At 37.4% G+C, this 21824-nt stretch overlaps 1 protein-coding gene across 1 annotated transcript in view; it reads right to left on the reverse strand.

The window, feature by feature from the left end:
• PDZD8 (PDZ domain containing 8) overlaps positions 1 to 21824 on the reverse strand; it is a 52973-nt gene that overhangs the window by 21029 nt on the left and 10120 nt on the right. The window contains exons 2-3 of the mRNA XM_068198189.1: positions 14594 to 14716; positions 10181 to 10283 (exon numbers count right to left, since the gene is read on the reverse strand). Of these exons, the coding sequence (XP_068054290.1) occupies positions 10181 to 10283; positions 14594 to 14716 (226 nt within the window). The remainder of the gene's footprint in view (positions 1 to 10180; positions 10284 to 14593; positions 14717 to 21824) is intronic.

A 21824-nucleotide genomic window follows, 5' to 3' on the forward strand; every position in this document is an offset into this window, starting at 1 on the left:
AGAATACTTCCTATTTCAGATTCTCTTCCAATAGCGAAAGCTTCAAGAACTCCAGTGGAAATACAAATGTTTATCAAGATTGGCAAAAAACTTGTTTAAAAAAATGAATTCTTTTCTCAAATATTGTTTTGTAAGGAGCAAAAATCCATCACAGATGTTCCCATGTTTTGGCTATACACCTATTGTAGCCAAAATGAAGAAGTTTAACATTACTTTCTCTCTCCAGCAGGTCTGTACCTCAGATATAATCTTGATGCAATTTAAATAAGAGTTTTTAGGGTAAAACTGCCTCCAGCCTGGACTGCCTGCTACACCAAGAAAGTTTATTCCATCTGAAGCCATCCTTACAGATACATTCTTAAGCTAGTCTGAAGACTAAATTAGTATTTTTGTGAATTATTTTAACTACTTGAAATGAGATAGCTCTGCTGTTCTCCTCTCCCTATGTAACAGCATAATCTGTCACGTACTATTTACCAAAAGTGAAAATACAGTTTGAAAAAAAAAGACTTTTTTACCCATGAGCACTGCCTGGCTGTGCTCAGGAAGAGGGTCTGAGCCAGCCTGGCACTGACGTGGTTAGAGCTGGAAGCAGATTACTTCCAGAGGTCCCTTCCATTCTAAATTACTGACTCGACAGATACTTTGTTGAGATACCATTTTAATCTTCTTTTGGACTATATATATCTATAAAGAAATGCTTGGAATTAAGCCAATTTTTCTGCTGAATGTTTTTGGTCATTCAACCACAAATTTCCTGGGAGTTTCTCAAACCTGTAAATAACATACATTAATCAGGCACTTTAAAGATTCCATACTAGCTAAATATTCACAGCTACTCTACTCCCATGAGCTGGCTTTGCTGGTAGTGTTATTCTTGTCCTACTTCCTCTACTCTCTGTTTACGCAGCAGAACTGGTGCACATGGTCTCCTGCACCAAGCTGACAGTCACTGCTTGCTCTTCCTCACTGCTGTGCACAGGCACAGCTTCTTAGTTCAGGCCAGCCGTGTGTTCTTGAGGCAGAACTCCCCATGGTCCCCACCTCCTGTGCTTGGATTTGCATTTGGAAGTGCTCCCGCTCCTGGAACACACCAAGTGCATTCCCTGCAGAGGAAGCAGTGTCAGCAGTGCTGCTAATGCTAATCCTGGTGTGAGTGTTCCAGAAGCAGAGCCCAGCACGGCCTCCAAGATTGCCCTCAGCTCCGAGGCCGTACCGGCTCTAAAGGGCAGCCTGAGCACCCACCATCCACTTTGCTCGCAAAATGCACACCTGTTTCCTCACCTTCCTTTCATTTATTTATATGTACATGTCCACAGAGAGAGAACTTGATCTACAGTCTATACACAAGTCTTGAATCCAGAAATAGACTAATTGTAATACTGGTGTGTTTCACAGTCCCCAAGAACAGACTGTACAGCTCAAACAGAATTGGACTCCACATTTCACAGGAATACCATGTGACTGAACAGCAGTTTGTGACTTAAGCAAGTTACTTGTTGTACATTAACTAGTCCAATGAAATCCTACTGTAAATGTGCATCTGATTTAAACCAGTGGAAATCACTGGTTTGAAAGGGGGAGATTTACAGTGGAGATGAGCCACATGTTTGTTTGCATTAGAAGTTCTGAACACAATAATCCTATGCTCCCTTCACATGTAGCTCACATTGTTATGTAAAGTGATTGTTTTTAGTTTACAAGCTGCTGCACAGACTATTCCTGATATATTCCCACAGATGTGTGATTTAACTGCTGTGGAACCTAGAAACAGATTTCTGCAATTGCTCTCTAAACTTCGTTGTTTCTTGACCCTGCTAATGAACTTCAGGTAAGTCAATTCCAATTTCTCAAGGGTCACGTATTGTATTTGCAAGAATCTACATTTTTTTAATGCATGGTCAACTTGTTATCCATCAGACTTCCATATATATTCAACTGAAGTAGAGCAACTGATGTTTTTCATTACATACATGTATATATATATATAAGTGCATGTACTTATATGCACAACCTATACATAAAAAGTGCATATGCATATTTGTAACATAAATGCTTTCATTTGGCTTTTATAATTTAAAAAAACCCAACAAACAAAACACATGAAAAATATTTCTGCATATCTGTCTCAGGTTTCTAAGGAACTAGGTTCTTCTTCTTTCCTTCAGCCAAGGAAAATCTAAAACTTCAATTAATATCAAATGGATCTGAGAGTGCACAGGCATGATATTTGTTCCAAACTAAGCATCTAAAAATGGAAAGAGATGACAGAAGTATAGATCTGAATATGCTGACTTTTGGCTAAAGTATCTGTGAAGACACTCATAGTTCATAAATTCTATTTATCTCACCCAAACTCTGACAAAGACAGCCTTTTACCAGATTGCATCAAGGGAAATGCTCAATTTCCTAATGATTATTTACTCCTGATCACTTCTGATCTGCAGGTGGCCTTTGCAGAGCATCACTCTGCTCCCTCTAACCTTAATACACCAGGTGACCTTTTAGTCATTTCATTTGTATGACAGGAATTGGCAATTCCAGGTTTGATCCCCAAGGCTTTTCCAGGACAATTGCTGCACTGCCCACTCACATTATTCTCTTATTGCTCTCTGCCATCATTACAGAGCTCTGGGAGAACGTGCACTGCACTTGTCTGAGGAAATTTTCGCTTCTAAATTTTTTTTTAAGTTATGGAAATGATTTTTAAGATGCTTGGTCACCAATAAGAATCACTTATATTGCACTGATAATTATCTTAATATTCACTTTTGCCTACAAAGTGAGATTCCACTCCTGCTCTTCTACAGACATCGAACAGCCACAGTCACTGCTAATGCAGTAACCATTGAAAATTATAACAATATAAATACATCACCGTTCTCATTCACTCTGCGTGGCCTCCATGTAATGAGCTCCACCAGACCTAGAAGAGACTTGTAACACTGACACAAGCACATAATTTCTGGTTCAGCTTGTGACTGAAGAGGGAGAAAGAAAGAAAGAAGATAAACAGTTGATTTGAGATAATGTTCAGTTAATAATTACATTCTAGGAAGGCAAGATGTGACACATGTAACAACACTGCACTACCTTGAGTTCAAGAATCTGAACTACTTAAAGCATTTGACTTCATAAAAATAGTCACAATACATTAGACTGTACTCAGAATAAGGAATTCCTCCCACAAAATTAAAGGCTTTCTTTGTAGTCAATCAGTACACTTTATGCCTGTATTTTGACACTTGAACCATAAAATTTAAAATGACTAGACATCAACTAACATTAACTAAATAAAAAAAAACAGGAACCAGAACTTAGGAGCTGAGATTCCCTGTATGGTCTTCTGAGTAGTTATTAATGCACTCCAAGTCTATAAACAGGTGAGATATTTATACTTGGAAGCAAGGACAATATCAGATTCCTGAAGGGCAGAAGTTAAACATCAGCTGTTCTGTGACAGCTACAAGCACTTGCCTAGCCTTTGACAATCTGCAGAAACTCCAACATAATTTTCTCCTCCTTAACTGCAAGATGAACTTCCAGATGATGAACTGCTCGTGGCAGTAACGCTCAGACAAGTTCCCATTGAGCAACTTGCAGTCAGAAAAGAACAACTCTGCAACTCTGACGTGTCAAACCTGCACACATCTCACACACAGATGTTGGGAGATAACAGTTTTTAGGAGAGTTTGTGAGCACCAAGAGCCAATACCTTGCTATTTCTTAACAAGATTTTTACCCACAGCCACGGGCCCCTTTTCCACAACTTTTTACCCACTCCCAGGCTTTCTCTCTGGAAAATGTTTCTGTTCAGTAATTACACATTCAAGCACAGACTGCTTTATTATTTTGGGAGACATAACTGCTCACCAATGGAAGGAAAACAGCTGTCAACCTGCCCAGCTTGATGAGGTCTTGATTTGGTAGGGAAACATTGAAACATCACTAAAATCCATACACATGAGTAAATTAGCTCCCATCCACTTACTATCTCCTCAGTAAGAACATATTCCAGCCCCTTAATCTGAAATAAACCCCCCTACATTAGGAAAAGGCTAACTATTACAAGGTTATCAGAGAAAATATATTTTAAAAATAAACTGGAGGGCTGAAGAGGAAAACAAGCTACAAACCAATGAGAATATAACCAGCTTATTTTCCCACAGGTGGCTGTAGATATCTGTGTTTAAGTGCGTCCCCTTCCACTTCAGACATGTGAGGCAGCCTCCAAGCTGCCAGCTCATCTGGCCATGCAACTTTGCAATAGGATGTAACAAAAAAATTGAAAAGGTCATTCCAGAAATACTGAATTACCCAGGAACCACTTTGTGTACTCTGGTCAATAAAGCACTGTTATCTCTCTTACAATAAGCCATACTGTTTATACAAAGTTAGCTTTCATGCATCAGCCATCTATTTATTTAGCAAGATCAGCTATCACTGTAAATCAATTTCTTTGCAAATGAGAAAAACAGCTGCTGTGAAACCTACTTAATGCTCTTTACTGCATTCAGTATTTGGACCTGTTGCAGAACAGGCGACAAGAATAGGGAAAAAAAAAGTCACCAGCACCACATCTGGTGACACTTTGAAACAGTCTTCACTTTTACAAGCATTTCTAAGGAAAATATATAATTTACTGTTTAAATAATAGTTACATATCTTTAAATATGTACCAGTACATTAAAAAGTATGACAAGAAAAGCTTAAAACTGACAGTCAAACTGGGTACTATCAGGATGATACATAAAATAGTCAACTGAAAGGTAACTCATAGAATCTGTACTACAGGTCACTAATCCATGAGTAAAAACACAGCAAAAATAGGTTTCTTTTCAGATCAGCTCTGTAAAAAAAGAGAACAGAACCAACCCTTAATAAGCCTGAAGTTTCATGTAGCTTTTGTCCTAGAACAGTCATACAGAAAAGTCTTAGTAAGGACAATTCACCCAGCATAACCAACTAAAAAAAGCCTCTTTCATGACACTGTGATGAATAGGAGGTCACTGCCATGTTTTCTGAGGTCAACACCTTGCAAAATATCAGCTTGGAAAAGCTCAGCTGGATAGACAGTGTCACCAATGGCATCTGCAATACAACTTGGCTACACAATCTAATGGAGATTTCAACTGGAATTAGGTGGTTTCAAATCAAACTTATTTCACTATACAAGTATCTGATTGCAGAACTCCTAAATCCAGTGACCATGAATCAGCCTTGCTAGCAACTCTCAGAGTAAGAGCTGGGGATGGGGAAGTGCAAGAACACAGAGAGCACTAAGCACTGCTCAGCACAGCTTCTTCTCATTCAAGTTATTTTATCCATTTTCTTTTCATCTACTATTTTAAATTTGAGACTCAATGAGTCAGATTTGTTGCAAGCAATCAATGTCTGTAGCACTCCAGGGAAAATCACAATGTCAAATCCGGACAAAGGGAGAAAAAGGTGCAGGGAAGGGAAGCCCCAGACTGGGATGCACATGCTGCATTTAAGTACTGTCTGCTGTAAAATGCCAGAGTGGAGCAAGCTCTACTTTCTGCCTGCCCTAGCAATGGTGTCCATGGCCAGGATGCAGCACAGGACAGCTTCTGATAAGCAGGTAAGAAGTTCCAGGTCAGGCTGTCACTGGAATAATGGCATTGGGCTCTAAAGAACTACCTGAATATATACTGAAATGAGCCCCACTGTCAGTGGGGTTTTTTAATGTTCATATTCAACAGTTTCTAAGTAATAAAGAACTACAGTGCATTTTCCCAGAAAGTTGTTTATTAAATCACAGTAAAGCTTTCTGAAGCCCCAAGTCAAAAAGCTTAAATGTTTGGGATGAAACTGAAAAAATCCTGATGGCCTTCAAGTTTATTTGAAAGACAGATTACAGAATATTATGTAAGGCACAAATCTCAGAACTATTCCCCATTGTATTTACAAATATTACCAAGTTTTACAAGATCATGAATTTTCATAAAAAGTGACATTTTCAAAAAGCTTTTCTTGCTTTAATCCTCCTTCTTTCTTTTGATAGGATTAAATGCTGAAATGGCAGGCTGTTAAATAAGCACAGTGAAATGCCAACTGTGAGGCATTTAACTCCATGTATTCACAAATTAACATTTCACAGTTGCTTTAAATTTTGACATTATAGTTTAGTACCTTCAGGCATCTCATTTTAGAAGGTGCTGGATTTGATTTACATTATTTTTCATTTTAGATTCCTATGTTATGGTACTGGAATACCTTGAAGTTTCCCTTAATCCCTGATAAAGGAAATTTAGTTTTATGAAAAGCTCAGAAATATGGCACCTTTTTTAATAGTGCAAGATTGAAAGATGGTGTTATAGGTCCTCCCCTTGAGTTACTCCAGCACTGATCACAATGTTCAGAATGAACTGGAGGAAACATCAAGCAGTATTCATAAAAAAGCACTGGGATGCTAGTCTTAATTCTTTAATTCTTTCTATTATTAGATTACTTCAGGAGATATCTGTGTGCTTCTGAGACAACTGCTGCAGGAATGAATCCTATGGGCTACCAGACATGGCATTTTAGATGGAAATTTTTACTTTGCAGAATATGAAATCCAGTTTCAGTATTGCTAAAGTTAATATTTATAGAAGGGATTTCAAGACATCATAATGAAAAACCCTACCAACAATAAAAAAGCCCCAAGATTTACTGCATGTAGAAATAAGAAATTGTGGAGAAATATGAACCTGTGGCTATTCTTACAGTACCACCTCAGACAACATAGCTGACAATAGAGTTTAAAGGTGTTCCCTCAAATTTTGCTTGGATTACGTAACTTATTTCATGATCAGTAATGGTTCTCTTGTGCTCCTGAATTTCTATAAAAAGACTTTAAGAGAAAAGTTGGAACAGATGTATTTTTGGTGTGCAGTAGAGAACCTCTCCCCATTACTTTGGATTCTTACAACCAATAAAAAGCACAAACCATTTACAGTTTACATATGTATAAGATTATCAGACGATACCAATCTCCTTGCAATAGTTTCTACAATTTCTAGAAAACTACTTAATCTTTATCAGAAAAATCAGTATGCAGATAAAAGTAACATGACTACAAAGATTTGCAGAGCAGTTCATAAGAAACAAGATTCTCACTTCAATACAACTACACTTTTGAGTCATTCTTCTCTACAAAGGTGGATCCAGAGAAAAGCACCACTATCTACAGAGCAGTCAATGCACAGGGTACTTACAAAGCTACCTCAGGTCTCTGCTACTCATACTTCAAGTTCATCTCCATGTCCATTCTTCTGCCAGTTCTACAGAAAGCAGACTGTATTTTCCTTTTATAAATAAAGAAAATTTTATTTTTCCTGAAAAATCATTCTGTTCTTTCACAACACTATACAGGAAATGTTGGCACTGGTAAAAAGTCTCACCAAGGGTAAAGAGGGCCCAGGGTTCACTCTGAACAGATGTGCTCCAAGGGAAAATAGAACAATTCTTTTTGGTTGTAGAAATCAACCTGGTACTACTGACAGGCAGTCCAGAGCACACCCATCCACATTTATGACACAGCCTCCACTTAATTTCTATAAGCATGTATCTCATTATTTAGAGACATCTCATTATTTAACCACAGTACACCTGTCTGGCAATCCAATGCTGCTAATGCTAATTACTGCATCCTAGCCAGACATCATTTTTACACAGCAATGCACTGATTAACCTCAATTCCAGCAGCACATACTACTGCTTAAGGTGTTTAAGGATGTTTACATGTTTCACGTGGGAACGTGCAAAATCACTCTCTGAAGTCTTACTCGTGTTTGATTTGACAAACATAAGCCTGAGACACCTTTGTATTTATTGTAACAGACACTTCAATAATGCTCCAGATATATTCAATAACACAGCATCTTTTTTCAAAATCAATTGTGACATCTACTAATGTTCCATAAATTCTGGGATCAGATTAAAGTCTTGCCAAAATTCATTACAAAGTATTAAACCTGTCTAGTCTTTTATCACTACTACTAACATGGTACAAAGAATGAAAATGTCAGGAAGTATAGAAAGTTATGAGAATTTTCCTCAGGAACATTGTAGAACATAGTCTGAATCAGGGGATGTATTGTCATGCCTTTGTGAGGCTTGTATAAATTAGACCCTGTTAAACCAGAATGTGTAACTTTTCACCTCAACTTTGTCTATTTCTCTTTTGTAGTTTCTGAAGTTGTTATTCATTCTAACTTCATCTTGAGTAAGTACTGCACATGTGAGCATAACAATAAGGATTTAATATTAAAAAGATATTAAGTATTGCCATCAGCTGCATCATGGTTAATATTGCATTAGGGCTAATAATCACAACTAAGGGTAGAAGTAAAGTTTTGTTTGGAAAAATAACAGATTTTTTTTTTCATTATAACTTACTATTTAACTACTCCCACAGTTAATAGTTCTGAAAATAACAAAGTTCCCATGCTAAATGTGTAAGCAACACTTCCTATTCTGTGGAGGACCTTTCAAAGTACTCAGTGAGATGTCCTAACGTTTTGTAACTTAGCTTGCAAATTTAACCAGACTTCCTAAGGAAAAGAGATTTCCATGATTTTGCTACATCTGTTGAATATAAATTGAGAACCAAAAAGTAGTTCTGCAAGTTGCTAATTTTCAGTTTCCATTTTGTCCCATATTGAGATTTCAAAAGCATCATCCTGAAAGCAGGCCACCCTTCCAGGGGCCTCAAGTTCAAGGTGGTTGGGTACAGTGAATTCTCCAGTGCCAGCTGAGCTCGAGGTGCAGCAACCCAAAGGAAGGAGTCTCTGCTCTGGCAGTGTTTGAACACAGTGAATGAATGACTGCACCACGGATGCACAGAAAACCTCCCAACATTGAGGGCCAGATTTCCAAAAACTTAGGATATTTTTACAACTGCCATTTCATTTAAAAACTTACCATTTCACTTTAGATACTGACACAGAAAATGAGTTTTTGAGAGCATCTCTGTGAGTACTTTTCCATAGTTTTAAAAGAAGCCATTCCACCCTCACTCCTTTACTCCTACTGCCATCTGCTGTCACAAACACATCAGTGCCACAGTGTCTTTTTTCCTCTTCGGTTGTTAGAGTGTAAAAAAGTGTGCTCTAGCACTGCTACTCAAACTCTAAAAATAATCACATGCTAATTTGTCTTGAGGAGTGCACTGGTAAATCAGTGCACTGCCACCTTCACCGCCAGGTCACTAATGCTGCAGATTTGTGCATGTTTCCATACACAGCTGTTGCTCAGCCATACTCCCTTTTTTGGCAAAACATAATATACAGTAGGCTGAAAACAATTGTCACAGCATTTCTTACAAGGATTTTAGACCCAATGCAAAGTGAAATTTAATGGTGGAAAACTGAATGAGATGTTGAAATTCTGGATTCTTGCTGCTGCAGTGGAAAACCATGCTGGTCTCCAAACACAACTCCAGTCAGATGTAACAAAGGCAAAGGCTTAAGTTAGTGGTACACAGCAGAGGGTCAAATTCAGGACAGGAATTTTTGTTCCAGTGATTTCTTTACATGAAACCAACTGTTAAGATGAAGTCCTTTTAAAGCTTTGGGGGGTTTTCTTCAATAAGCACACTACTTAATGCTCAGCACAAGCCCAATTCAATTTGATTACTAACACAATATCCCTCTAATGTAAAACTGAAAAGCTCTTTCATACATCACACCTTTTCTTTGAAGATATAGAAAAAGGTCATTCTCACCCTCACACACAAAAAATAGGCCGGCAATCTGCAGGCTGTATGCTGCTAAACTCCTGTTATCAAGTGCAATAATTAGTAAAACACTACCTCACAATACTGGCCAGGCAAAGACAGGTGACTCTTACTCACTGCTTTCTAAACACTGCCCCACCCAAATATAACAGGACTATAAAATGCATATTTTCCACTATTTGTTTTAATGCAGCTGGACAGCTGGATGTATATTCAAACCAGGGACAGTTTCAAGCACAGTTGTGAGAACTGAGTGATGTTATCCATACATGGTCATTTGCCAGTGGACTAAAAAGTAAATAACTCGTATGCTATGTTTGTGGTTTGTTTTTTTCTGTTATGTCACCCATTTGATTGCCTAAAGACACACTTTCTAGACAATGTATCAAGTGCATAAGACAAAGTGCAATATGCAAAGATGACACCCTTTTTTTTTACCGTTTTAATAGAACTTCTTGATTTTTCTTCCCAAACATTACTGCCCAGCTCCATTGTGCAATGAACATTTGCTTCTCTTTCATAGGATCCAAACACCAGTAACCTGAAATAGAAAAGCCTATGGTAAGAACTGTAATACCATTACATATATCCCAGATAACACATTAAACTCCCTGTTCTTCATCTATACACTATTATTACCTATGTGCATACATAGAAGTCCAGAGAGACCAGATCACACAGGCACAGCCTTTCACCAAAGGAAAGACACTGCCACCCTCTAGTGGAAGAATGCCAAAAATATAAAATATAACAGAATTTTTAGCTTAGGGTTTTTTTTTTAGTTGACTTTTTTCCCCGACAGTGTTGTTCTTTTTTTTTTTTTTTTTTGGGGGGGGGGGTGGTTTGTTTTTAAATAAAGTGCTAAATTGGCATTTTCCCATAAAGGGCTTTTGTTTTATTTGAAGAAGAGCAACAATAGCTACCAGAGTCTTCCACTTTAGTCCTAAACATCACGATGTGAAGCTCTTGTTGGTTTAACAGAGTGCTAGTGTAGATTAAAGTCAATTTACTGACTTTATATTTGTATTTCACTTAACTGGGATCCAGTTATCTATGATTTTTGTAACATTTATAACAAAGAGTGGTTCTTCATGCATGATACCCTATTCCAGAAGGCTACAACGCTTTTCAGACAGGTATTAGTACAAGAAAAGGGGAAAGGGGAAAGGGGAAAGGGGAAAGGGGAAAGGGGAAAGGGGAAAGGGGAAAGGGGAAAGGGGAAAGGGGAAAGGGGAAAGGGGAAAGGGGAAAGGGGAAAGGGGAAAGGGGAAAGGGGAAAGGGGAAAGGGGAAAGGGGAAAGGGGAAAGGGGAAAGGGGAAAGGGGAAAGGGGAAAGGGGAAAGGGGAAAGGGGAAAGGGGAAAGGGGAAAGGGGAAAGGGGAAAGGGGAAAGGGAAAGGGAAAGGAAAGGGAAAGGAAAGGGAAAGGAAAAGGAAAGGAAAAGGAAAGGAAAAGGAAAGGAAAAGGAAAGGAAAAGGGACTATAAACTTTAGGCTAAAGAACAGCAATCAAGTTGTTCACAGTTTATCTCACAGTGGTTGGAAGCAGATAAATATTTTGGAATAAGAACTTCAAACAAACCTTACTCATTCAAAAGAGTAAGATTAGATTTTAATTTCCCCCCCCCAAACTTTCTATATACATTTGACAAGAACAGTTTCTAAGCTTTCATCCCAAGTATCTTATTTATGATTGTGATGTGTTATACAACTCTTTAGATGATACTGTCAGAAAAACATCTCAATTTTCTGTTTATCTTGACATTGTTAAATAATGTTTCTAGGTTAAATATTTATAACTAAAAAAAGTCTCATCTTTCAGATGTGGGGATTTGTAATAAACATCCTTTGAAAATGAAGTAAAGCTATTGAAGACAACTTTCACCAATAAACAGAACTGGTAAAATTAAGACAACCCAAGGGTAAACACCTCTGACTGTGACAGCGCTCAAGTTTGCTTCTGCTCACTTAGACACACTCTTAGGGAATTTTTCAGGGGCATTTATGGCCCCTCTAAAATATCAGCACAGGAACTATTTTGCTGTACTGGATAGAAAAACAAGCAAATGAGATAGCTCAAAACAGGAACAAAATAATTTTTGGCCAGAATTGCAACAAAATCCACAAGCAAAACAAAGAGCCATACTGAGATTTCACCCTACAGCAGGTTAACAGCACCTCCTAACCTGGAGTAAGGTGAACAAACACATTACAGGACAGCCAAACTACACATTTACATTCATGCTGGAAGTTTGGAGCTCAATTTCCATTTTCAGAAAGACAAAGGCAAAATTTTAACTTCTGCTACACTAAGAAAATTTTTGTTTGAACAGTATCTCCATTAATATGCAAAGAAAGGTGCTGCACATAAAGATTGACATTATTATATATGACTATATGTGAAAGAGATATCTATACCCTACAGATCGAAAAGTGCCCACTTTATGGCAGTTTTGGAAGTGTATTTGCCTAATAAAATCAGAGTTTTCTTACCTTTGTTACTTTTTTCACAGTGTTTCTTGGTTAAAAAGAAACTAAGTCAAAATTTAACAGAATGTTGCTTTCTTTTTCCCTTTTTCTTACAAGTTTTAAGATAATTACAGATAACAGCATTTTTGCAACAATTAAGTTCTTTGAGGGCATTGTACTTTTTGAAAACTTGAGATTTTTGTACAGGTCAGATAAAGACTTGCCAGATATATTCCTTATTATTTCTTTACATCAAAGTTCCCATCCTTTCATTAATTTATGAGCAAATTTAATTTTTCTTTCAACAGCATAACAGCAGAAAATTGCTATGGTCAAGCCTACAATTAGAAAAGAAGTGTGAAAAGTGCAAGTATTTGGTCATGTGAAAAATATAATTTAATTAAACAAGCCATTTATAACAGAAAAAGTTTGCTAAACATTTTACCCCCATGGTTTCACCACTGATGTCCAGACTTAAATGGGAGAAGCAGTAGAACTCTATTACCTGACTAGATGGAAGAATTCTACTTCCAAATTCTGTAGAGAAGTCAAAGATCATCTACTGTAGTGAGAAAATATAAAACCTTCTGGGGAACTGAGCAAAACTGAAAACCACTCAGAAATTAAAGTGATCCTTCATTCTGGAATGAGAATGAGAATATGAAAAATGCTCAGGTCCCTATGGCAGATGTAAGTGCAAAAGCCCTGGATGTCAGCACACAGTGCTGCACTGGGAATTGGCCCAGCCAACCTTCACACCACTCACAGAGGGCTGGTGAAAAAGGGAAATTTGATCACCATTACTTTCGTGTATATAAGTTTCTTCTTTCACTACCAAAATTCTCTGTTTCTCTTCCTACCTCATCAATATCTTCAGATGCAAATTAAACAAGAGTATTTACTCACTGAGGGACTCTATGGACAGCAGTTGTAGCTGTTGAGTTCAAAAAAAGAATGGGACAACTGGAAGATCTGAGGAATTACTGTGGGTCCAACAGTCAGACATCCTGGCTGAGAAGTGTCTGTTGAGACAATTTCCAAGTGTTGAAAAATTCCAAGCTGCATAAAACACTTGGATTATGTCAGACCTGACAAATCAGCAACTGCATCCTCTTCCAGCCATCTGATAAGCATCTGTGACAGCTGAAAATACTGAGAGTTCAGAATGATGTCAGACTGAGCAGTCTGAGTTCTCAGTGCAAAGAAACTCAAGAGTTGATATTGTACAGTGTTTCATATTCAGGAAAGACAACATTTAAAAGATTACTTCCCTAACCGAGAACAGCTGTACACAGTGCAAGGTGGTCATTTTGGCCCTCATGATAAAAACAAATGCACCACTGGGCTGAAATTGGAGAATTGCTATGAAGAGAGATCAGAGTTCCCTTACTCAGTACAGTCAAAGGGGAAATGCTATTGGTAGCAAAGGAATGCAGACAGTTATTTAGTATCCTTGGATCATCCAGAGAAAACGCCACAAAGATAGGGAGACAGGTAAGCAGGAATTCTATCACAAAAAATATAACCATTGCTGCCACCACAGAACCCTTAGAAGCAGAAGAATATCTTCAGGAAATCCTGACCACTGATAAACTACATTAGTACAGGAAATACAGCTTAAATGTTGTACAGTGCTACAGGAAAAAATGCAAAGAGGAGTTGATATGGGAATAAAAGCAATGAAAAGAACATGTTAAAAAAAGTCTTTCTGCAAAGCAGTTTAGTTCATAAAGAGTAGAAGTGCACAGGACTAGATCAAAGCCTTAGCACTACTTGGATAAGATCTAACATAAACCAAGAGGCCTGACAAAAAACCCCCAACAAACCAAGAGCCCACATACCTTTTCTCCAACTTTGAAGAGAATAATATTCTGAAGAGAATAATATTGTCTTCAATGAATGAAGGAAATAGATTTTATTTCTTTCCATTATTTGTTCAAGACCAAGACAATAAATAATGCCTTATAAAAGTGATTTGGATTTATCTAAGTAAGTCTGAGTGAAACTATTATTTCTCTTTGCTTACAAAACACAGTAATATAATTACAACATTTATACTGTCCTGGAAAGAGACCCATAATTTGGTGTGGCAGAAAAGCAAACCCAGCAAATAAGAGGAGGCACAGACTAGCTTGTAACCAGGCAAAATTCAGAAAGGCAAAGGCTTGCCCCCACACAAACCCAAAGTGCCTCAAGAAAGTAACTGCAACTTTCATTTGTTCATTTTTACTTCAAGAAAAGTACATTTTGTGGTTAGAGTGCAATCATAACACCAAAGCTGCCACTTTGCAAATCAGAACTGACCTACAGCTATAATTACTACAAACTCAGGAAACCCAGGTCCTTGCTTAGTCAAGAATGAGCAAAAGTGCACAAAAATATACCTTGTACATTCAATTAATGTGACCTTCAGTCGACCTTCTGTCAATAGAAAATCCTGTATATAGAGGTCTCGATCTTCATATTCATCAGCTGGCAATACTTGACAGGGAAAAAATGGCTTGAACCTGAAAAACATAGAAGAAATTTCTCTTAATTCACATTACATAACATGAACACACAAAAAATATAAAAAAGGCAACAAGACAATAATGAATCTCTAACACTCTTTAAAAAAAGAGAAATACTGCCATTCCTACACATTCATTGGTCAAAAGGAATGAGTAGTAGCTACTAAAGCTTTTTGAATGCAGCAGACTGGACAATACTAACAAAAATTGCTTCACAGGAGTAGACCGAGTCACATTTACTATCACAGATAATTTTTAGGAAGTGGGAAGCTGGTAAAAATCACATGGTATTTTTATGATTGCAAACATCATTTAACATGAGAGCCCTACTGCAGTAAATATCTTACCAGGTCTTTTAAGAACTGCATAAACACCACAGAATAGAAAGATGAAAATATGCTATGACCCTAAAGCTTAAACTCTTTATGAGAGTACTGTTAGTGCACCCTAATGAACAGTTCACTTTAGTTACACAGATTGATTCTTCTCTCACTCTGTAAAAAACTTAAAGTGGCTCTTCTCAGCCAGTTTTCTTGAATAAAGATACAGGTATTTTAAACATTTGCCATTGAGCTTTATTTCCCTCACTGCAGCATGTGATTCACAGGAAAAGCAGTTCATGTTCAAGATAACGTGTGCAAAACACCAACTATCTCACCACATAATTCTCTCTCTTTGATTAGAAAATGCTGAGTTATAAATACCAATTTGGTTTTTAAGTGATAGTGCTCTGGTGTTGGACACAGGCCTGATCAGAGGGAGGAAAGGAGAAGGAGAGGCTGCAGAGCTGCAGCCCCATCACATGGCTGACACACACAGGCAATCCCAACAGCAAGGGCCACAACCCTGCACAAAGAATGATATCACAGCATCTGTGCTGAATTTTTGAAAAAAAAAAAAAACAAAAAAAAAAAACTCTTACAGGGTATTCCTTCTTTCTGTCTTTATTTATTGCTCTCATTTCCCAGCACTGCCTTGTGCCTTGGTTTCCATCCTCTGTCACTGATGCAGCCTCCCAGCAGTTATTTGTGTGGAGACTCACAAAATAGCAGGAGAGGAGCAGCACAGCCTGCAGGATGGCTCTGCCATTTCATGAGAAAGAACTCTTTCATAAGCACTGTTTGCTCAACCATCAGGGGCATCTGCTTGTCACATTCGGAGATCACAGTATGTTCAGGAAACAGTCACATGGAGATGAACTGAAGAGTTTCAGAAACTCAAATAAATAATTAAGCATCCTTTAACTGTCAGCACACACTTTGGGAGGGAGCTCCATGCTCTGATTCCAGACACTTCGGTTCTGTACGAGCAACAGCCTCATACAGCGCCATGAGAAAGTAATTTCTTTTGTTCTCTTTGTGAATAAACACAACTCAACACTCCAGCTATTTTCCTGAAATCCAATTCAACTTCTAACTTTAATTTGGTTCCAAGTTTCTCCCTCATTAACTCCTTCATAAAGAAAACCATTTTGAAATATGTTGCATAAAAATAGTCAGTTTTAAATACTTTTCTTAAAAGTCTTGTGCATGAAAAATATGAGGCTGTTAAATCTCTCTGGCCAAGGTTTAGGTTTATGAGTATACCACAAACAACTAACTCAAAATATGCCTTGTTCAAGTATTGACTGATCTGGTACTTCACTCATAATCTTTCTTTATACTTCTTGAATTTCTAAAGTAATAGCAAGCATCACAAGGGTAGGGAAAAACCCACCAAGATGACCCCACTGCTTCTATTCTGCATGACTCTGTCCCACTTCAGGGCCTGGTCACCTCCCCACTCAGACCCACCTCACGTTTCTCACTGTAAGCAAAGCAAGGGTACCCTGCTCCTGTTAGGAATGATTTTACCCCTCAAAATACAGACTTAGGATTTTGTCAGGTGGAAAAGGATAAGTTAGGCAAGCACACTGGAAAATAATAAGTTCTGAGTGAATAGGTACTTTTAGGTTTGAGGATTTTTAAACACTAATAAACTGCTTTTCGGTTAGTACCAGCAACTGGCAATACGTGCACTCCCAAATCTATTATAGTTTTCCATGGGAGCATCAAACTAACAACATCCATTCTGAGCTTCAGTGACTCACTGAAACAAGATTTCTGGCAGGGAAAAAAGACAAAGGAAGAGGATTCAGTGGGTTACCATTAGCTCTCCCAATTTCTGCAAATACCATGCTTAAAAGTGTTGGTATCTCACAGGTCTTTCGCTTACCTATGCACACATCCTGCAAGCCTTTTACAAGAACACAAACTTGGACAAATCTATTTTATATGCTAAAAGTAAGAATAGAAAAGCAAAATAACAGACTGAAACATCCCAGAAAGGATCCAAACATATCCACCTACACATTCAAAGTAAAAACATCATCCTCAAGTTACTTCAGAATAGTGTTACTACAACACACACTGCAAGCCTTTGCTGCAGCACAGAATAATGAAACAATCCCCAGAAAAAGCTGTTTTCCTTCCTAGATTAAGACAATGTTTATGTAATTTTGATTTCTATTTTCAAAATACTTTAAAAAATTTTATAAAACAATGAATTAAAGAGGAATTAATTCTAAAATACCAATACAGTTATATACATTGATATATAAAACACTTAGGAGTGCAAGGGGGACTTTGTGCAGCACTACTTAAAATTTCTACAAACATGGGATTAAAAGGCAGTCTCAACATCATGATTAATTTTCAACAAGCACTTATGTTCATATTCTTATCACAACTAAATTGCAAAATCATTAGCAAAAAAAAGGAACACATCACCTATTTCCATTGGCACTAGCAGTGTACAAAGAGCTGAATATCTCTCATTAAATGCATTTTTAATATTTTAGCGCTGCTCTGAAGCCTTCCAAATTTATATCACAGCACTTATCTATTTAATTTACAGAGAGTTTGTGCATTTCCAAAATTAAACATTGGACAAATTTGCTATTTACTGTAGATTTCAATTACATACTAGGGAATTAAACAGTTGTCAAAATATTTAAGTACAAGACAACCCTATTTATTTGGAAATACTTTCCCACTGGGAGTGAGTGAACTAATACAGACCCAGATGAGGACTGCTGGTAACAGGTGGGACCATTCCCTCATGTTGTAAACCACACAGAGGAAATCCATGCTCCCAACAGGGTCAGGCATCACAGGCTCTCCCATCGTTTTCCCCATGGTAGGAAAAGCCTGTCAACTTCCCCACCTTTCAAAAGCGGGGCACACATTCTTACAGAGCCATCATCCCTCTCCTTCTGTTTGGCAGGACTGCAGCAGGCCAGCAATGGATGCTCTCTCTGCAGAAAGTCTTTAAAAATTCTTTATATTAAATGCTTATCGTGCCTTTTCAACTTGTTTTTGGATTACCAGAGTCCCTCCACAAACTCATCTTACTTGTCCAAAGGTCTGAAATTCAGACAGCACTCTCTTAAGAAAAAGCTAACTAAAACTTAGCATTAATATGAAGAGGAATATCCATCAATCAAACTTCATGTGACATTTTAGCAACTGAAAAAAACCCAACCCTACAGAAATAATATTTAAAAGAAGCTGTAGCATAGTGAGTGTTTCTTAAATATTGCAAGATACAAACAGCAAAAATTCCTTCTTCGCACAAGGAATTAGATGATTATACTGAAAGTAATTAAGATAAAGTTACTGAATTAATATATATGATTAAAGGTAGACACTAAAATAGCACAATACTAAGGTCTTCCACACACAAAGCACAGCAAAAATGTTTCCAGCCACTGCAGGCAATATCTCCTTGACGTGAAGGACTTCTACACTCCCTTCATGCCAGACTTCAGAGTCACTTCAGGGGCTCATTTGCTCTTCAGTGACTCATTCCCTCTCACCACCACCTTCCTCAAAGTCTAGATCAAAAGTGTATCCAGAAAAAACGCCAAGCACATCAAGCTCCTTCCCTTCATTTTGAGTGCTTTCAGTCCCGGAATGGGGAGAATTCTCCCTTCCAGCTGGCAGCTCTGGGAGGCAGAACTCATCTACTTGGAACAAGTCTGGATTTGGTGATTTAATTTTAAAGATGTCTGACCCACATTCCCTTTAATTTAAATTCGCTATTCTGTGATGATTGTTTTGTGGTCCTTTAGCCAACTTTTAACAGAAAAGAGGACAGAAATCTTTTATACCTTAGTTTAATTAACCTGATCCCCGAATTAACTTCACACCTCAGTACCTACTTAATGATATTTTTAGTTGTATGAAGAAATGTATTGAGCACTAAAAAAAACTGATTTATCTGGTATTATAACCATATGCTTCTGTGCCTGCTCATTGCATCAGTTAAGACCATCCAGAATCACATTAAAAAAACAACAATTGTTCAGAGCTAAACAGAGCCAGAAACACAATTCAAAAGCTCTCAGTATTCCATCGCCTATTTGGAGAAGTAGAAAGTCTTACAGTATCATTTCTAAGTGCAGGAGGAGCTGGGATTTTGTAGAGCTTTTGCTAAGAAGTGAGAATATTTTTCTAGAATAAGTTACAGGAAAAGTTTTAAATTATTCTCTGGCTTTATAAAAGAAGTTTGGTATCTAAAACAGTGTTTAAAATGATTGAATATCAGTTTAAGACCACATTAAACACTTTTATGATATGAATCCCAGCACTACTCTCTTGACATAAAGATTAAACATTTTCAGGTTTGGAAATTTTTAAGTTACATTAACTGAACATTTGAATTTTAGTAATTTTATTTTAAACATTAAGTGTTTATTTAAAACATTTTAATACAGAGCAAAAGGATTTTACACCTCAGAAGAATCAATCAACCAAAAATGCAAGCATCTTCCCCATAAAGCTACTTTGAATGCATTGCAAGTCTTCATTTTCATCCAGAATGTTAAGCAAAATTCTATCATAATAAAGAGAGACCATGTTTAGAAGATTTCAATTTTGCAAGTGCTACGGTATGTGAAGATTCTTGTATCTAAAATACTGTTGAAAGAATAACTGCTGGATTTATTTTCAGTCTGGGGACTAATCAAAAGGTTCAACTAACTACACAACAGAATTGAGTCATTTTTAGATTGTGTTTTTCACCTGAGTCACAGAAACACAAGTTAGACACCAGTAAAGCATGTAAATTTCAAAGAGGGATTGAGACCAGATATTTTAAGACATAAAGAAGTAATCTATTCTTACACTGCATGTAATTTAAGATGAAGTTTTACTTCTACAAAAAAATCTAAAATATTACAATCCACTCCTAAAAAGACATGATCACCTTAATAAGATTTTAAAGTGCTTATCAGCTAACATTTACACTCGTCAGGTATTATAATGTAAACAGCTATATCATTCTTCACACTGAAGATATTAAAATGATTCAGCTTTACTCACAGCTATGAAAATCTGACTTACAAGCAGCCTGAAAAAAACCATTGCAATAAGATGGTGTTTATTTTCTAGGAAGTTTTATGGCAAACTGCAAATCAGATCTAGTAATCCACCCACTGTCTTACAGGATATTCTGCCACACACATGTAGGAGGCTCTTACACACAAGGTCTCAATATATGAACAGTCTCTTTTTTTTTTTTTAACCAAGACCTCAAAAGAAAAAAAGGCAAGGATTTTACTAGCCTTTTTTTTTCTTCAAAGAACTTTCACACATTTCCAGATTCTTAAAATAGTCTTCTTTCTTCTCAGTAATTCTGAGGTATATCTTGAATCATACATTTGAGACAAGACACTTCTCAAACATCAATTTTTTCCTGACTTCCACAAGAACAAATAAAATAAGAAATGCAAACAGTCTAGCAGCTTCTTCAAAAAAGATCTGATTTCTTCCTGCTTATATGACAGAAATTGCAAATACAACATGGACAGTCTTAATGATATGGTTTTACTGCCTGTATTGGAATAGCCACAGGTAAAAAATCTTAGCAATACTTCTTTCTTATCAGCACAAAGATCAACTTGACCATGTGCATACTTTTTTCAGGAACACTAGCTTCCCAAATTCTAAATTCCAAAAATACGAAACAGTTTTGTTAACTCAATGTAGTCAATGTCTGTTTGATCCCTAAGTTTTCAGGTTCTGTTGATTCAAATTAAGGGATGAAAATCCACCTGTAATTCAGACAGGATGAAGACAAAATTTCCCAGTCTAACCAAAAAGTCTGGATTGTTGTGGCTTTGCTCCAAATGGGACAGAAAATACAGAATGTGCTTATGTTCGTGTAGAGCTGAAAGAGAAGTAGGTGTGGTTTAGCAACAAGCCTTTAGGCATTCAAGGAAAATAGCAGCAGGAAAAAAATAACAAAAAATAAAAAGCACACACATAAAAAAGCAAATAAAACCCAAGCCACCCAAAACTCAACCTTCAGGCAGGATTAGAGGTTGGTCACCTGTCCGCAATCCTGGTTAGAGCAAAAAGATGATGTTCTATGAGAAACCTAAGCTCTGAACACAACTCACTCGTTGAGCTGAAGAGTTTAATCCTCTGCTCTAAACCCTAGCCTATATCCATGTGAAATGAAGTGACATCTCTTAGGCTGCTTAGACAGAAAACAACTGTCTCACTGCTGAAACCAGTCTCTGACAGCTGTAAACCAAAAGTGAAAAAATATTTCTATCTGCTGTGATTTATAGGCAAGAGAGCTTCCCAAGGTTTATCCTCACTCCTCCAGTTAGTTTTAAAAATGCTCAAACTGTGGAAACTTCTCCTCAATCTACATTTATCAAGTCACTTCTGACAAGACAGAAGATGCTCAAATTCACAACCTGAAAGCCCAGGCTTAGCAATAGCATTTTCAAAGCTGAGATGACTGACAGCTCACCCTGGAGCTGTGAGCAGCAGTCATCATGGGCCTGGTTTGCAGAGAACTCAAGGGCTGCAGTGGTGGGGAGGGCACAAATGGACCCAGGGACACACCATGGCCGTGTACTTGCCAGCTGTCCCCCAAGCAAAGATGCCACCGCAGGCAAGCCACAGCATTTTATTAATAGACCCACACCGTAAACAGGATCAGGTAACACAGAAGCTCAGTCTGAACATGACCTGGGGCACCACTGATGACAATCAAACACAGGAAGGGTTTGTGAGGTTAATTAACAGGAAGGATTCCTGCACTTTCCAAA

This window comes from Anomalospiza imberbis, chromosome 8 (assembly GCF_031753505.1).
Source record: "Anomalospiza imberbis isolate Cuckoo-Finch-1a 21T00152 chromosome 8, ASM3175350v1, whole genome shotgun sequence".
NCBI lineage: Eukaryota > Metazoa > Chordata > Aves > Passeriformes > Viduidae > Anomalospiza > Anomalospiza imberbis.